General features: G+C 37.6%; 1 protein-coding gene across 1 annotated transcript in view; it reads left to right on the forward strand.

Moving 5' to 3' along the window:
* LOC127443927 (uncharacterized) overlaps positions 1-16,426 on the forward strand; it is a 33,293-nt gene extending 16,867 nt beyond the window's left edge. Inside the window, exon 10 of the mRNA XM_051702998.1 lies at positions 15,794-16,426. Coding sequence (XP_051558958.1) covers positions 15,794-15,811 — 18 coding nt within the window. The 3' untranslated portion in view covers positions 15,812-16,426. The remainder of the gene's footprint in view (positions 1-15,793) is intronic.

A 16,426-nucleotide genomic window follows, 5' to 3' on the forward strand; every position in this document is an offset into this window, starting at 1 on the left:
GTAAGTGTTTTCAAACACATCACACAGAAAAACACACAGGTCTTCAAGAAATATGTGATCAAGGAAAGGCAATTATTGCATATTTTACATATTCTGTTGATGTCCTCATGAGTTCCAATTTACAGCTAAAAATAAGACATTTCCCCCAAAAGGTAGTTTAGGTGTACTCTTTAGGTAATGGTAGCCATAAGCTCTGCTGTAGAACTTCCAAGAAATTATACTAGAGGCTAGAAATGCTTCTTTAAGCATCTTGGATATTTTTTAATTTGTTCACTATATTTATATTTCTGTATTTATATTGCTAATCTCAGCAGTCCTTACAATGGCCCTAATATCATATATTTTAAACAATACAATGCAAAAAAAAAGTACTTAATACTGCAATAATAGATATGTATATAGTCTTTTTTTGTAGTAAGTTCTAACTGTACATTTTGCAAGTGTAAATGTAGTAGAGGGCAGTCCATCTCTCATCACACCATATTCACTGAGCTCAATCATTAATACCCGCTCCAGCTCTCATGTCATCAGACTGTTGAGATACCTCAGTTTTTGTCCTCTCTGTCAGGATGTTTTCTGCACACCTGTGCCTAAGCAAGTTGAGGCCTAATTGCTGTTTGAGGCTCCCAGTGATTTTTTTTTTTCTTTCTGTCTTAACAATCAATAAGAGACCATCATCATAATTTTAGTATTTGCTGCCTCATGGAATGCTTCATAGTGCTTATAGAGTATAGTCATTCCACGCTATATAGTGTGCCTTAGAAATTCTCAAGTTTAGAGGTTTCTGGTAATTCTGGTAAGCAATAGAAGTTTTAAATGATTAAAGGGTTGAATGACAGTAGTCATTATGCCAGTAGGTGTGATGCTTGTACTGGGAGAATTAAAACAATAATTTAAAATTCAACTATCACAAGTCAGAAAGCAACCTAAACTTTCTGGCCATTTAAGGTTATTAAAAATATTATAACTTTTGGTGCTTTTACAAAAAGTGGGATTGGGTAGAGGTTTTAGTAGTTGTCAGCAGATAGTGCCTCACTTTATAGCTTAAAAGGACCCAAACATATCATAAAAGTAGCCCATGTGACACGTGTGTCATATTCCAAGTCTTCCGAAGGCATTCAATATTTTTGGGTGAGAAACAACCTGAAAGTCTTAAGAAAATGTTGTTATCCAGGTTGATTCTCACCAAAATTGGATGCCTTTAGAAGACTTGGAGCATGATGCATAAGTACTTTTATTATACTTTTTAAAACTTTTTTTATTTTCTTTTTTAAGTTTTAAAGTACAGCACTATCTACTGCCATTGTATTACAAAGACGTGAGGATCTTCATTAAAACACCTTTTGTGTTCTGCATAAGAAAGAATGTCATACGGATTTGGAATGCCATGAGTGTGACTACATTATGACAGAATTTTCATTTTGGGTGAACTATTCCTTTAATGGGAGCAAATACCAGTAGCCATGTTTCAGCAACTAGTGAAGAGCCTTCACAGAAGAGTGGAAGCCATTATTAGCTTTAATGTTTGGGTGTCCATATTCTACAGTGTACTGAATGTGCTATATCTTATGAGGCTTTATATCTGTACTTAAAGAAAATTAATAAATAAATAAAGCCAAAGTATAAGCTATTATTGCACAGAATAATTATGAGAAAAATGACAAAACAAACCCTTAAAAAAGGGGGGCAAGAGTGAAAGAATCAAAGAGAGAATATGGAGAGAAAACCTAGCATTCATTTCAGCTGGTTTGGAACTGATGGGCCGGCTGAAGAGATGAACTTGAAAGAGGTAATGTTCTCTCGCCCCCCCCCCCCAAGATTACATCTAATGACCATGACTGCTCATAAAGCATTATAATTAGCCTGAACCCCAGGGACTATCATACAGGGTATTATTTTCCAATAAGAGGGTATGCTTTCATGTACGCTTCAGTCATTGTTGGAAGCTCCATTTCCAGTTTCTGGGAGTTGATAGGGCTCTCATAAATGCTACTCAACACAGAGAGACAAGACAAGTAATCAGACAGCAGTATTTTATACAACAGACAGCAGTTGGTCTCTGTGAATATGCCTATGTTCTTAGACAGGACACTTTGTCTTCAAAGGCCTATGTGTGGGGCGGCAACTTAATCATGCATCACATTATGTACAGTATACAGTATATGAGCTACATTCACAAATCGCTAATGATTGACTTACACAGTATAGGAAACAGTAAGCATGTGTCCATGGCATTGATAGACGTTGCATATTAAATGAAAAACAAGGAAAACAAGAAATCACCCATCGCACATCTAAGTGGTCGCGGACCTGTGCGTAGGACACATTTAATGCGAAGAAGGTAATAAGAAGGTTTTTGACATTGGTAATGTTTTTCTAGCTACAGCAGTTTTCTTTGTTTCCATTCAATTAAAAATAATAAATATATATATATATATATATATATATATATATATATATATATATATATATATATATATATATATATATATAAACAACTTATTAATCTGAAAAGTTATTACTTTAAAGTATTACTTAAAAGTACTGTTAGTATTGTTAGTTTTACAACAACAGTCCAACACTAGCCTAGGCCTGAAGATTATTAGACATTGTGCTTTGGTGTGGAACTACAACCCCTGACAAAAACCCCTGACACAGATTTTTTACTATGTAGAAAATAAATAAATCACAGATATGACACAAAACAATTTTTGTTTAATAGCTGAACATTCTAGCTTCATGAAACATCCCTCAAACAAATTAAAATATATTATTTTAATTAATGGCATATTTTTTTCCAGATCAAGTAGAGGAAAAAATTATGGAATCACTCAATGTTGAGTAAAAAATTATGGAATCACCTTGTAATTTGCATTTCTAAAACAAATACAGGCACAAGTCTAAAAATGCAAATTAGTCTGCAGTTAAAAGAGAGTGCTTACAGACCTTAACGAGCTGTTGGACTTGGGCTAATTGAAAGGAAACATGGTCCCAACAAGAGAGTTGTCATTTGAAAAAATGGAAAGGATTATAAAACTCCTTGAAGAAGGAAATCCAATACGGACTGTGGAAAAAGAAGTTGGTTGTTCCCAGTCATCTGTGTCTAAAATTTGGTGCAAGTATAAACAAAATGGGAAGGTTATAAAAGGAAAACATATGGGTAGACCAAGGAAGATGTCAAAGCGTCAGGATAGAAAACTCAAAGCAATGTGCCTTGAAAATAGAAAATGAACAACAAAACAAATGAAAAACAAATGGGTGGAAACAGGAGTCAATGTTTGTGACAGAACTGTAAGAAATTGGCTGAATGAAATGGGATTTACATATAGAAAAGCCAAACGAATACCAGCACTAACACCTAAACAATCATGAAATGTGGATGATTGGATGAAAGTGATATTCAGTGTTGATTCACAAATCTGCATTGGCCAAGGCAATGATGCTGTAACTTTTTTCTGGTGCTGTTCTAATGAAACATATAAAGATGGCTGCCTGAAGAAAACAATCAAATTTCCCCAGTCATTTTTTGGGGTTGCATGTCAGGTAAAGGACCAGGGGAGATGGCAATCATTACCTCAACAGTCAGTGCACATGTGTGTATTGACATTTTGGACAATTTTCTCATTCCATTGATAGAAAATAGGTTTGGTGATGATCAAGTCATTTTTCAGGATGATAATGCATCTTACCACAGAGCAAAGAGTGTTAAAGCTTTTCTTCAGGAAAGGCATAACAAGTCAATGACATGGCCAGCAAACAGAAGAATTTGGTCCATGACAAGGCTCCATGCTGCAAAGCTGATCTGTCAACCACTATTCGAGAAAGTTGGAACCAGCTTGATGGAGAATGTTGTTTTTCATTAGTGAAGTCCATGCCTCAAAGAATTCAGGCCGTCATAAAAGCCAGAGGAGTAGCAACAAAGTACTAATTGTGATTTTTATTGTTGATGATTTCATAATTCTTTACTCAACATTGAGTGATTCCATAATTTTTTACTTTACTTGATCTGGAAATAAAATATGCCATTAATTAAAATAATGTCATTAAATTTGTTTGAGGGATGTTTCACGAAGCCAGAATGTTCAGCTATTAAACACATTTTTTTTGTGTCATATCTGTGATTTGTTCATTTGCTATGAAGTAAAAAAGCTGGATAAACATCCTCTAAGTGTGGTGATTCCATAATTTTTGCCAGGGGTTGTAATAGCAGTGTGTGTTTGTGTTTGGATGTGTGGAGTTACTGACTACCAGCGTTTTGATGTGGTAATAGGGCTTTATCACCACACCTGGCCAGGTGCAACTTGGGTTGAGTGGGTGTGAGAGAAACTCAGAGCTCTACCAGGTGGTGTCTTCTGGTTTGAGTTTAACCCTGCAATCTTACACGTAAGCCTTTCCTTGTAGTAGAGTTGCACTTAATTTTACAACTTTTACTCAGTAATTGCAACATGAGTGGAAACATGCTGTTTCACCATATCTGAAAATTACTTTATAATGTTGAACATAAAAGGAGATGTTAGGCAGAACTCTGTCTCAGTCACCATTTACTTTTATTGTATTGAAAAAAAAGTAAGTAAAAAAAGAGTGGTACAGTGAAAAAGAGTGATGGCTGAGGCTATCATTTTGCCTTACATATACTTTTGTGTTTCATGGAAGAAAGAAAGTCATACGGTTTTGGAAAGAAATGAGGGTGAGTAAATGATTACAGAGTTTTCATTTTTTAATAAAGAAGATCTATCTCTTTAACTGAACCTAAAACTGAACAGTTATTCTAAGGCATTGGTTAAGTGTGGTTCTTTGTTGGTGGTTAGTATGTACATTATTAGTTATTTGTTATGTTTCCACGGTTACATTAATACAGTCAAGGTTTTATAAGATTAACCACTTTCCTTAGATGTATGGCCACAAAACACTGATGTGAAAAACCTATATTTGGGAAGTCATTAAATGGCATTGTTGCAAAATCAGTATTGAGTGTGGCAACTCTTGGGTGTCCACGTCCAGCAACGTTCTTATTGAATTCCTCTTCATATTACAGAGTAAGTTTATCTTAATAGTGTAGAGAACCTGTTTCTGTAGATACTGCAATGTTATCTTGCAATTACAGAAGCTCAATGATAGGCAACAAAACCATTTAAGAGTTGAACATTATTCAAAGCCATTATGCAAATAAGACTTAGAGTATTAGGGTCTAAGATCGGTCTGTGCTATAGACACCGATCAGCTACAACATTAAAACCACCTGCCTAATATTGTGTAGGTCCCCCTTGTGCCGCCAAAACAGTGCCAACTCGCATCTCTGAATAGCATTCTAAGATGCTAATCTTCTCACCATAATTGTATGAGACTCAAGATGGCGCCGAGTATGGCTGCTGCGTTGAGCTCCGACACAACATGGTAGTGTTTTGTTTGTTTTGTTTACAATTCTTATGTTTTTTGTCTTAGATGTTGTCTGCCTTATTGTCTACAACAGACAAACACTTTTGGACACTGGTTCAGCAATTACACACCGTAAACCGGACTTCAAATTCCTCAATGCTGACCCGCTGTTTACAAACACGGCAGCGGAGCCCTTTGTCTGGACTGCCCAGCCGCGGAAAAGCAGGAGGAAAAGGGGAAACAGAGCCGGCGTTCTCATCAGAGTAAGACGCCGCGCAAATCGACCCCCGCTACCCAGTATTCTACTGGCAAATGTTCAGTCTCTGGATAACAAGCTCTGCGAGCTGAAAGCGCGGATCTCTTTCCAATGAGAGACGAGGGACTGCTGCATTATCTGCCTTACGGAAACTTGGATATCTGCAGAGATTCCAGACTCGTGCACCGAGCAGACAGAGCGAAAGACCTCTCAGGTAAAAGCAGAGCATGTCACTGCTGTGTACATCCCGCCACAAGCCAACACAGACCGGGCACTCAAGGAACTGTATGGGATTATAAGCAAACAGGAAATCGCGCACCCTGAGGCCGCATTCATTGTGACTAGGGACTTTAATAAAGCCAGTTTCAAATCAGTCGCACCAAAATACCACCAACACATTAGTTTCAACACACGAGGGGACCGGGTTTTGGACCATTGCTACTCTCCCTTCCGGGATGGCTACAAATCCCTCCCCCGCCCACCATCTGGCAAATCGGACCACTCTTCCATTCTGCTTCTGCCCGTTTACAGGCAGAAACTGAAACAGGAAGCACCCGTCCTCAGAACGATCCAGTGCTGGTCGGACCAATCAGACTCTATGCTACAAGACTGTTTTGATCACATGGACTGGGAGATGTTCCGGTCCGCCTCTGATGATGACATCGAGCTTTACACTGATAGCGTAATGTGTTTCATCAGAAAGTGTGTAGAGGACGTCGTTCTGACCAGAATAATACGGATCTATTCAAACCAGAAGCCATGGATTAATAGCGATGTTCGCGCGGCACTTAATGTGCGGACCTCCGCTTTTAATTCTGGGAACGTGGAGGAGCATAAACAAGCCAGTTATGCCCTCCGAAAAACAATCAGAACAGCAAAACACCTGTACAGGAACAAGATTGAAGGACAGTTTAACACCACCAACTCTAGAAGCATGTGGCAGGGAATTAACATCATCACGGACTTTAAAGGGAATAAAAACTCCATGAACACTGCTGCTTCTCTCTCGGATGAGCTAAACAGTTTTTATGCTCATTTTGAGGGAAATAACACCGCCCTCACAGAGAGTGCTCTCGCGGCCGAAGCTACAAAGGTTAGTTCACTCTCCGTCTCTGTAGCAGATGTAACCCGATCCTTCCGACGGGTGAATATCTGCAAAGCCGCGGGTCCAGACGGCATTCCGGGCCGCGTCATCAGAGCGTGCGCGAACCAGCTGGCTGGTGTTTTTACGGACATTTTCAACCATTCCCTCTCTTTGTCTGTAGTCCCCACATGCTTTAAAAGGTCCATCATTGTGCCTGTTCCAAAGCAATCCAAAATCACTTGCTTAAATGACTGGCGTCCTGTTGTTCTGACCCCCATCATCAGCAAATGCTTTGAGAGACTAATCAGAGATTACATCTGCTCTGTGCTGCCTGTCTCTCTAGACCCATTGCAGTTTGCTTACCGCAACAACCGCTCCACTGATGATGCCATTGTATCTACAATACACACTGCTCTCTCCCACCTGGAAAAAAAGAAAACTTATGTGAGAATGTTGTTTGTAGACTACAGCTCAGCATTCAACACCATAGTGCCCTCCAAGCTTGATGAGAAACTCCGGGCTCTGGGCTTAAACAACTCGCTGTGCAGCTGGATCCTGGACTTCCTGTCAAGCAGATGCCAGGTGGTTAGAATAGGCAGCAACATCTCCTCATCACTGACCCTCAACACTGGAGCACCACAGGTCTGTGTTCTCAGCCCACACATGTATTCCTTGTACACACATGACTGTGTGGCAACACATAGCTCCAATGCCATCATTAAGTTTGCTGATGACACGACGGTGGTAGGTCTGATCACTGACAATGATGAAACAGCCTACAGAGAGGAGGTGCACACTCTGACACACTGGTGTCAGGAGCACAACCTCTCCCTCAGCGTCAGTAAGACAAAGGAGCTTGTGGTGGACTTCAGAATAAAAGACAGAGAACACAGTCCCATCACCATCAATGGAGCACCAGTGGAGAGAGTCAGCAGCTTCAAGTTCCTGAGTGTCCACATCACTGAGGAACTTACATGGTGCATCCACACTGAAGTCGTTGTGAAGAAGGCTCATCAGCGCCTCTTCTTCCTGAGACGGCTGAGGAAGTTTGGAATGAACCGCCACATCCTCACACGGTTCTACACCTGCACTGTAGAGAGCATCCTGACTGGCTGCATCTCCTCCTGGTATAGCAAGAGCACAGCCCACAACCGCAAAGCATTGCAAAGAGTGGTGCGAACTGCCAGACACATCATTGGAGGTGAGCTTCCCTCCCTCCAGGACATACTATATACCAGGCGGTGTGTGAAAAAAGCTCGGAGGATCATCAGAGACTCCAGCCACCCGAGCCATGGGCTGTTCTCACTGCTACCATCAGGCAGGCGGTATTGCAGCATCAGGACCCGCACCAGCCGACTTCATGATAGCTTCTTCCCCCAAGCAATCAGACTTTTGAACTCTTGATCTCCCACGATCAAAATACATCAGCACTGCACTTTATTACTCTTATATCTCACACCGGACTGTCATAAATGATATTATTATATTATATTATATTCTCTCTTAACAACTTACTATCAACCGACAGCCTGAATGTCAATACAGTACAATACAACCTACTGTACATTCTATATATACTATATATACTTTTTTTTATTGAATAATGTGTATCTATATTGTGTGTATTGTATACTGTACAGTGTATATTATTATTTGTATATTGTGTTGTGTGTAATTATGTGTATATTAGACTTTAAATTGTGTTGTGTTAATCTGATGTTTATTGTAAATTGGTATATGTCTCATAACTGTCACGACTGCTATGTTGATCGGAACTGCACCCAAGAATTTCACACACCATTGCACTTGTGTATATGGCTGTGTGACAATAAAAGTGATTTGATTTGATTTGATTTGTATAGAGCAGTTATCTGTGTTACCATAGACTTTGTCAGTTCGACTATTCTCTGTTGACCTCTCTCATCAACAAGGCATTTCCTTCCACAGAACTGCCGCTTACTGGATGTTTTTTTGTTTTTGGCACCATTCTGAGTAAATTCTAGAAACTGCTGTGCTTGAAAATCCCAGGAGATCAGCAGTTACAGAAATACTCAAACCAGCCCATCTGGCACCAACAATCATCCATGTGATTATCTAATCAGCCAATCGTGTGGCAGCAGTGCAGTGCATCAAATCATTCAGATACGGGTCAGGAGCTTCAGTTAATGTTCACATCAACCATCAGAATGGGGGAAAAAATGTGATCTCAGTGATTTGGACCGTGGCATGATTGTTGGTGCCAGACGGGCTGGTTTGAGTATTTCTGTAACTGCTGATCTCCTGGGATTTTTACACACAACAGTGAAATTCAACATATTTTTAAAGCTTCTCCCATTCATCTATTGTGATAAGTCATGAAAGGAATCTTTTATGTTGTAACAACACCCATGTACTGTAGGTATGTCCCACCACACTGACCCAGCAATCCTATCTGTTTGATTCACGTGGTGACCATAGATCAATGTCCCAAAGTTGATCTCACTGTAAATCATTGCACCTTCCTTGTTTGCTGCTATTTTTGCAGAAAAGGATCAGAGAAATATAATAGGCGCCTGTGGTAAGCCAATGACTTCTATTCCTTCACAGTTGGGAGGCAGAAAACTCAAAGCTCGTTGTCACCCAGCTGTTCACAGGTCACACAGGTTTTTTTGAATGGTAATAATAGTCCTCCTATCACTTTTGTGTGTGTGTGTGTGTGTGTGTGTGTGTGTGTGTGTGTGTGTGTGTGTGTGTGTGTGTGTGTGTGTGTTTGGGCTCGTGAACAGCTATCACAAATGCAGAAAGGCAGAATGTTGCCACTTATTGGATTCTTCCTGGGTTATTGTCACACAGTGGCTGTCAGACTCAAAGTTCATCTATATTTTCTCCTTCTCCAGCTGTCCTTATGCTTGTGCTTTATTTATCCATCCTGTGCTAGTTATACTTTTCATGATGCTTTCAGTGGGGATATGTTTGCAAGGGTAACTTTACAAGCAGTGAAGTCATTTAAGCAGGGTGATAATTAGTCCATAGCAAACATACATGGAGATCTCAAACTTTCCTAATTAGGCCCTCCGCAGTAGTAGTTTTTGTTGCTACTGCTAGCTCTGTGACAACTTGGCAAACTTGAGACTAACAGACAACCAATTTAACCTGCTGTTTGTTTGTTGGTAATGCTTATGTGTATTTGCAAAGGCAAAACCTGTTTACTTTTTTAAAGAAGTTTAGTCTGTCTTACTGTGTTTTCACATAGGTGAAGCCATTGTTTGATTAAGGTTTACAATGTAGGCAGGCAAGATAGCCAGAGATCTTTCCTAACATGAACAAGGCTGCAATTCTTTAGCACACAGCATGCAATTAAACACCCACCAGCTGCTCTGAACAACCGACACAACCACTTTCTTGACCACCACTAAAGTCTGGTCACAGAAGTGCCCAGATTTTTTTACTGTCTGAGTTCCATATGTGGAATCTCAAGATTCGTAAAGTGAAATGGTCATTGTGATTGTTAGATGTTCTTGTTAATATATTAATTTCCAATCTAAACCTGTTTTTTTACTAAATTAAAGGTGTCTTTTACTCTCTTTGCATTTACATGTGCAGTAACTGAGGGTTTTTGCGTAGTCAAGCTACAGTCTTCAACTGTCTGTCCTAGTATACATGACACAATGCGTAATCGAATATTTGAAGGAAGGATGTTAGCTGAGGAAGTGCAGAAAATACATATTGCTAGTCACCTCTGACATGTGGAGCCATCGCAAAAGGCAGAGGTCAATTGTGGTCTTATTAATGTATACATGCTAGACAACTTCAAGCAACAATAGCATTATCAAGATCTGTTAGTCCAACTTTAAAAAAAAAAAAAAAATGTTTACATGATTAGTCTGACTGAAATCAAACTTTTTTCTCTCTATGGCATATATTGCTGGTTAAAAAAATATTTTACGTGTTTATTTTTTTTTATTTTTTTTTTTTATTACAATGGAACACTGAAATATAATCAATAGAAATTTTCTAAATATTTTTAATTCTGAAAAATTTTGTATTTTGTTGCCTCAAGGGAACATTGTGCCATAATGAAACAAAATTTAAACAATGTCGAAGAGGAAATCCCTGCTTTAGAGTAATGGGGAATGCCAGGCTGTGCACCTCATTTTTGTAAATTCCAGTATAATAATCTGCATAATACATTATATTTATAACAATGATGCATTAAATTTATATATTTGAGGAAAAAATAAATAAAAGACATAATACAAGGCTTTAATGCAAAAATATTCAGATCATTCTAACTCCTTATAAATGCAATACACTTACACTGTCTCGATAACTTATACTGATGTAGTGTGATTCCATTATGGTACAATAATGCATCAGGGCAACATGCACATTTTTATTGTTTTCTATTACACATGTGTATAGATCTTGTATAAAGTTAGTCAAAATGCATCTTATCTATAAATGTGGATACATTTTGTATCTTGATGAAAAATGACGGACATTTTACAAAGGTTTACTTCTCATTAGGGAAATATGGCACTTTTGTGTATACTGGTCCCGTGATCGCGATTCCTGTTTACAATACATTTACAGTATGCTGCCTATGACGTATACACCTACTTATTCATGTGATTATCTAATCAGCCAATTGTGTGGCAGCAGTGCAATGCGTACAATCAAGGGGTGGGGGGTGGGGTGTGTGTGATCTCAGTGATTTCAACCGTGGCATGATTGTTGGTGCCAGACTGGCTGGTTTGAGTATTTCTGTAACTACTGATCTCCTGGGATTTTCAGGCACAAAAGCTTCTAGAGTTTACTCAGAATGGTGCCAAAAACAAACAAAAAAATCCAGTGAGCAGCAGTTCTGCGGATAGAAACGCCTTGTTGATGAGAGAGGTCAAGGAGAATGGCCAGACTGGTTTGAGCTGACAGAAAGGCTACAGTAACTCAGATAACCACTCTGTACAATTGTAGTGAGCAGAATAGCATCTCAGAATGCATAACATGATGAACCTTGAGGCAGATGGGCTACAACAGCAGAAGACCATGTTAGGCACTTTATTAGGACCATAGTGTTTCTAATAAAGTGCTGAGTGAGTGTATATACTGTATAATGTATATATATATATATATATATATATATATATATATATATATATATATATATATATATATATATATATATGTATGTATATGATTTCTCATATCTTAAAAATGCATAAAGGTGTTTGCATGATTATTTGTGCATTTCTACAACTTTTTGTAAACAACAAAATGGCATCACTGTGACGTCATCATGAGCAAAAACTTGCTACAAATAAATAAATACATTTTCAATTGTTTAGCTAAGTTTTCAATGACCGCAAACTTAGGTGCTTCTCTTTCGCCATGTACCCCCTTTTTATATATATTTGTAGCAAGTTGTTGCTCATGATGACATCACAGTGACACCATTTTGTTGTTTACAAAAAGTCATAGAAGTACAACAAAAATCTTGCTAATTCCTTTTTTCATTTCTAAGATATGAGCAAACATAGTGGCCCTGTTTTTGTTTTTTTGGGGGCCACCCTTTATATATATATATATATATATATATATATATATATATATATATATATATATATATATATATATACTTTACATACAGTATTTAAATATAAATGTATAGTTTGTTATTGGAAACTAAGCCATCTTTACACTGCAACGATGACACAAAAGCTAGATTTGAAATGTAGCTTTTGTGTCATCGTTGCAGTGTAAAGATGGCTTAGTTTCCAACAACAAACTATACATTTATATTTAAATACTGTATGTAAAGTATATACATATTTGTATTTAAAAATATATACACAAAATGAGAGCAAAAATGGGTGCCTGTTCACACAAGTTCTCATCAGTTGTTTGACCTGTGGTCCACCTTATTGGTGGGAACTTACTTAAAGGACAAAGGTCAAGCAATTCTAATTAGAGAGCAGCTTGACAATGAGCTCACTGTCATTTTTAAGAATCAAAACTCCAAACATTCCAGTGGTTTTTAAATCTAAACAGACTGCAGTAGTCCACAATTCCAAACACTACCAAGCAACAAACACTTAATGCAAGGATATTAAAATTCAACAAACCGCTGACATGTGTAATCAAGTCTTGCTTTCTGTGTTGCAGACAGAAAGAAACACCCACACTCAGCATTCATAAATGTTTCACTATTTTGTGTCCTTATTCTGAAAAGTTCAACAAAAAAAGATGTCAAATGTCTGTGGTAGTTTCTTCTTTGGTCCCTTCAAAGCCTTTTTCAAAGACTGTGGTGACACGTTTCAGCCTTATTTTGCAGAGTTAATCTAGCATTCTTTTTTTTATATTTTAAATGTTTTTACTATTTAGGGTAAAAGTATATGACTTTTATTTGTTATATCACCCTTAGAAAAAACGAATCTCGTCAACACTGCTGCGATAAGTGAATTTTACTTAACTTTTCAAAGCTGGTGTTTCCAGCAAGCATGGGGCTTGAATAATTAATGAGCTTACATGGATTCACTGTTACATGTTTATTTACACCGTTTTTATTGTTGATTTTGTTGTAATGTACATTTGGTAACGTCTTGTTTTGTGAAGTCTGAAGTTCCTTTTGCTACTCAAAATTACCTGTTCAGAAATTATATGTTGATTGTTACCATCATCATGTTTAATGCACCAAGTGTTGATATCTGCGTGCGCATCTCTGGATCTTGTTTCTTTTGCTATAAAAGCAAGGTGATGTTGTCTAATAGACTACATATAGCATGCATTAAGGTTCCCTGTGAAAGGCTTCCGTATGTCGTGGGACAAGATTAAGTATGTAAAAAATGCTTTGAAATGCCAGTACACTTTTAAAAGTAAGGCCTAATTTAAAAGTAATCCTTATGAGAATTTCAAGCCACCAAGAACTGTGTGTAGACTTTGCTTGAAAATATGGTCTGTTAAATTTACTAGCAATTTCTGCGTGGAAATTGTTTTTCCTAGTTTTCTTTTTTTTTTTTTTTTAACCCCACTCCAAATTGTTTTCAGTGTACAGCTACTGAGAAAGTGAGAATAAATTTGGCACCTTCTCTCTTCTGACAGTCGCAATCCATCGTTCTCTATTTTTTTCCTCTTCTGGATAGACCTAAAAGTGGATTTTATTTCGAGATTCAAGCATCACCTTTTCCTTCTAGTTCATTTAATACCAGTTCTATGCTTCTTTAGAGTCTGGGGGATCCATTGCCTTTATTGCTAAAGACATGCAGCCCCTCTGCTGCAAAGACAGAACCTACTATAAAGGAACACTTTGTTCCCAATTTTCTTTTTTTTTTTTTCCTTTTTTTTTTGTCTTCACATTCATACTGTACATACAGAGAGGAAGGGAAAAGTGTCAAAGGCTTGTTTTCATAGCAATTATAAATTATAGTTATGATTATGTAAACATACATATTATGTGTACATTAAACTACATAAAAGCAAATGTCAAACTGCTACTTCATGATGTGCTCCAGTTTAGCAGTAAGCACTGCTGACCATCCATACACACTGTTTCAGGCACATGTTTGACTGATGAGATGGGGCTTTGTATATTAAAGGAGGGTCATCCAATATCACATTCTCTCTCATCCAGTTTTCTATTCTCAGTATGTGTCCTAAAGCAGCGGCTTCATAGGCCTGGCTGTGATCAGTCCACTGCTGAAAGATAGATACCTTCACCTGCCCATATCTGCCCTGGGCATCACAGCCACATTCCAGAGCTTGGGATTGACAGGTCACAACCTCAGTTTTGCAGATAGAATAGAGTCACAAGTCTACATCGCTGAGCAGTATTTCAGTACACACTGTTAAGCCTTGAGGAGTTGGGGGTTTTACTGTATTAAAAAAAAAAAAATCATTTTGGGTTTTCGGTCACACAAATCACTCCAGGTTTCCACACCTGGAACTAGACACACTTAAGTGTCACCTCAGCCTCAGGTCTTGTTCTTTATCTGGACTCCACTGGAGACAGGTATGACAACGGAATTATTTACCTTTTGACAATACTGTCTCTAAATGGTTTTCAAAGGTAATTCAAACCAAACTGCAAAAGGTAAAGGAATTTTCCCCTAAACCCTATAGAGGCTTTATACTCTAGCTATTACATTTAAAGTTTAGTGGGTTCACTATGTTTGATTAGGCTTAAATCTAGACTATAAACAGACAAAAAGGCATTGGGATGGAAATTTAAGCTGGGCAGCTACAAACCTGCCCCAACAGCTCTAATGTAATTAGAGGTTTCAATTCAGTTTAACAGATTTTGGCTCTTAGATTAGTTCCCTGGTTTCTTCTTGATAAATCCCTCAAGGAATGCCCAGCTACCTGCTTTTCTTTCTCTAGTTCGAGGGGTCAGGAGATTGTTACAGTATCTCAGGCCCAATTTACTATGCATCCCAGCTCAGCCTAACTAGTCTATTCAGACATTTATGCTTTGCTCATGCCTTTGTTTAAACCTGTAAAGAGTGTTAATTATGTGTGTTAATTAGATAACAGATATTATTATTAAGTGGGTATTTGTAATTTTCAGCACAGGTTCCAACGCATGCCACTATGTAAGCAAGCTAAAACAGTTAAAGGGACATTAAGCATATCAGTTTTCAATGACAATGAGCATGTCTATAGAAGTCTCATGAGTTTGGTTTTTAATGATATATTTGAACTCACAGCACTTATACTATACTGGCAAACTATGGCTGGTGTATACCAGGGTTTGACACCTTCAGGCTTTTACATAAATTGCATCATTAAATTTTAGGTGCCCAACTTTCCTTCCATCAAACAGATGTTTTGGTGTGTGTAAAAGGTCATGTCAAAGGCTAAATACATACAGGAAAAGCAGAAGGTAAAGCAATGGATTAGGTTATGAAAGCTGGCTTTACAACTCATGGGAAAAACAAGTGAAATGTAGAAAATGGCTTTCATCATTTTGAAGCCAATTTTAATCTTTTATCAGTCTATTTATGTATTTTTTATCTTTTACAAACTGAATGACAATGATTCATAACTAAAGATTGTGTGAGTAAATGGATATCTTTAAAATCAATAATTAATGCTTTGTTTTACAGATCTCTGAACCTGATTAATGGATTTTTTTAACCTGCAATAAAAGTATGCTGCCCCTTGCACCAAGAAAAATATAACTCATAATCATCACCATCATCATCAAATACAATTCATTTCAAAGCTAGGTTAGTTATTGTTTGTGTTGACACAAATGTTAGTTAATAACTTTTATGCCTTTATCCTGTTGGAGCATCAACATTTTGGTCAGCATTCACTTGTATTGTATGGACCTACAGAGCTGAGACATTCTTCTAAAAAGCTTCATTTGTGTTCAGCAGAAGAAAGAAAGTCATACACATCTGGGATGGCATGAGAGTAAATGTTGAGAGAATGTTTGTTTTTGGGTGAACTATCCCTTTAATAGTTTTTCCCTTCTAATGTCATTATGACAAGTAATACACAACAAAATGATCATGTGATGTTTTGTATCTTATTGTAGTTTTCTATTGCAGTGTCATGCTCTTTTACTTTGCTTATTAGTGCTTGTAGCTACAGTTCAAAGGTAACTATCACTACAGCTGTTAGTTAGCTGAGCTGTTGGATCAAACCTTGTATAATACAAATAATTCTTAATCTAAAGTGATTTGAGCTGAGCAGGAGCATTTTCAACCTGTAATAAAACAAGTTTACCAGTA

Source organism: Myxocyprinus asiaticus, chromosome 7 (assembly GCF_019703515.2).
Source record: "Myxocyprinus asiaticus isolate MX2 ecotype Aquarium Trade chromosome 7, UBuf_Myxa_2, whole genome shotgun sequence".
Classification (NCBI taxonomy): Eukaryota; Metazoa; Chordata; class Actinopteri; order Cypriniformes; family Catostomidae; genus Myxocyprinus; species Myxocyprinus asiaticus.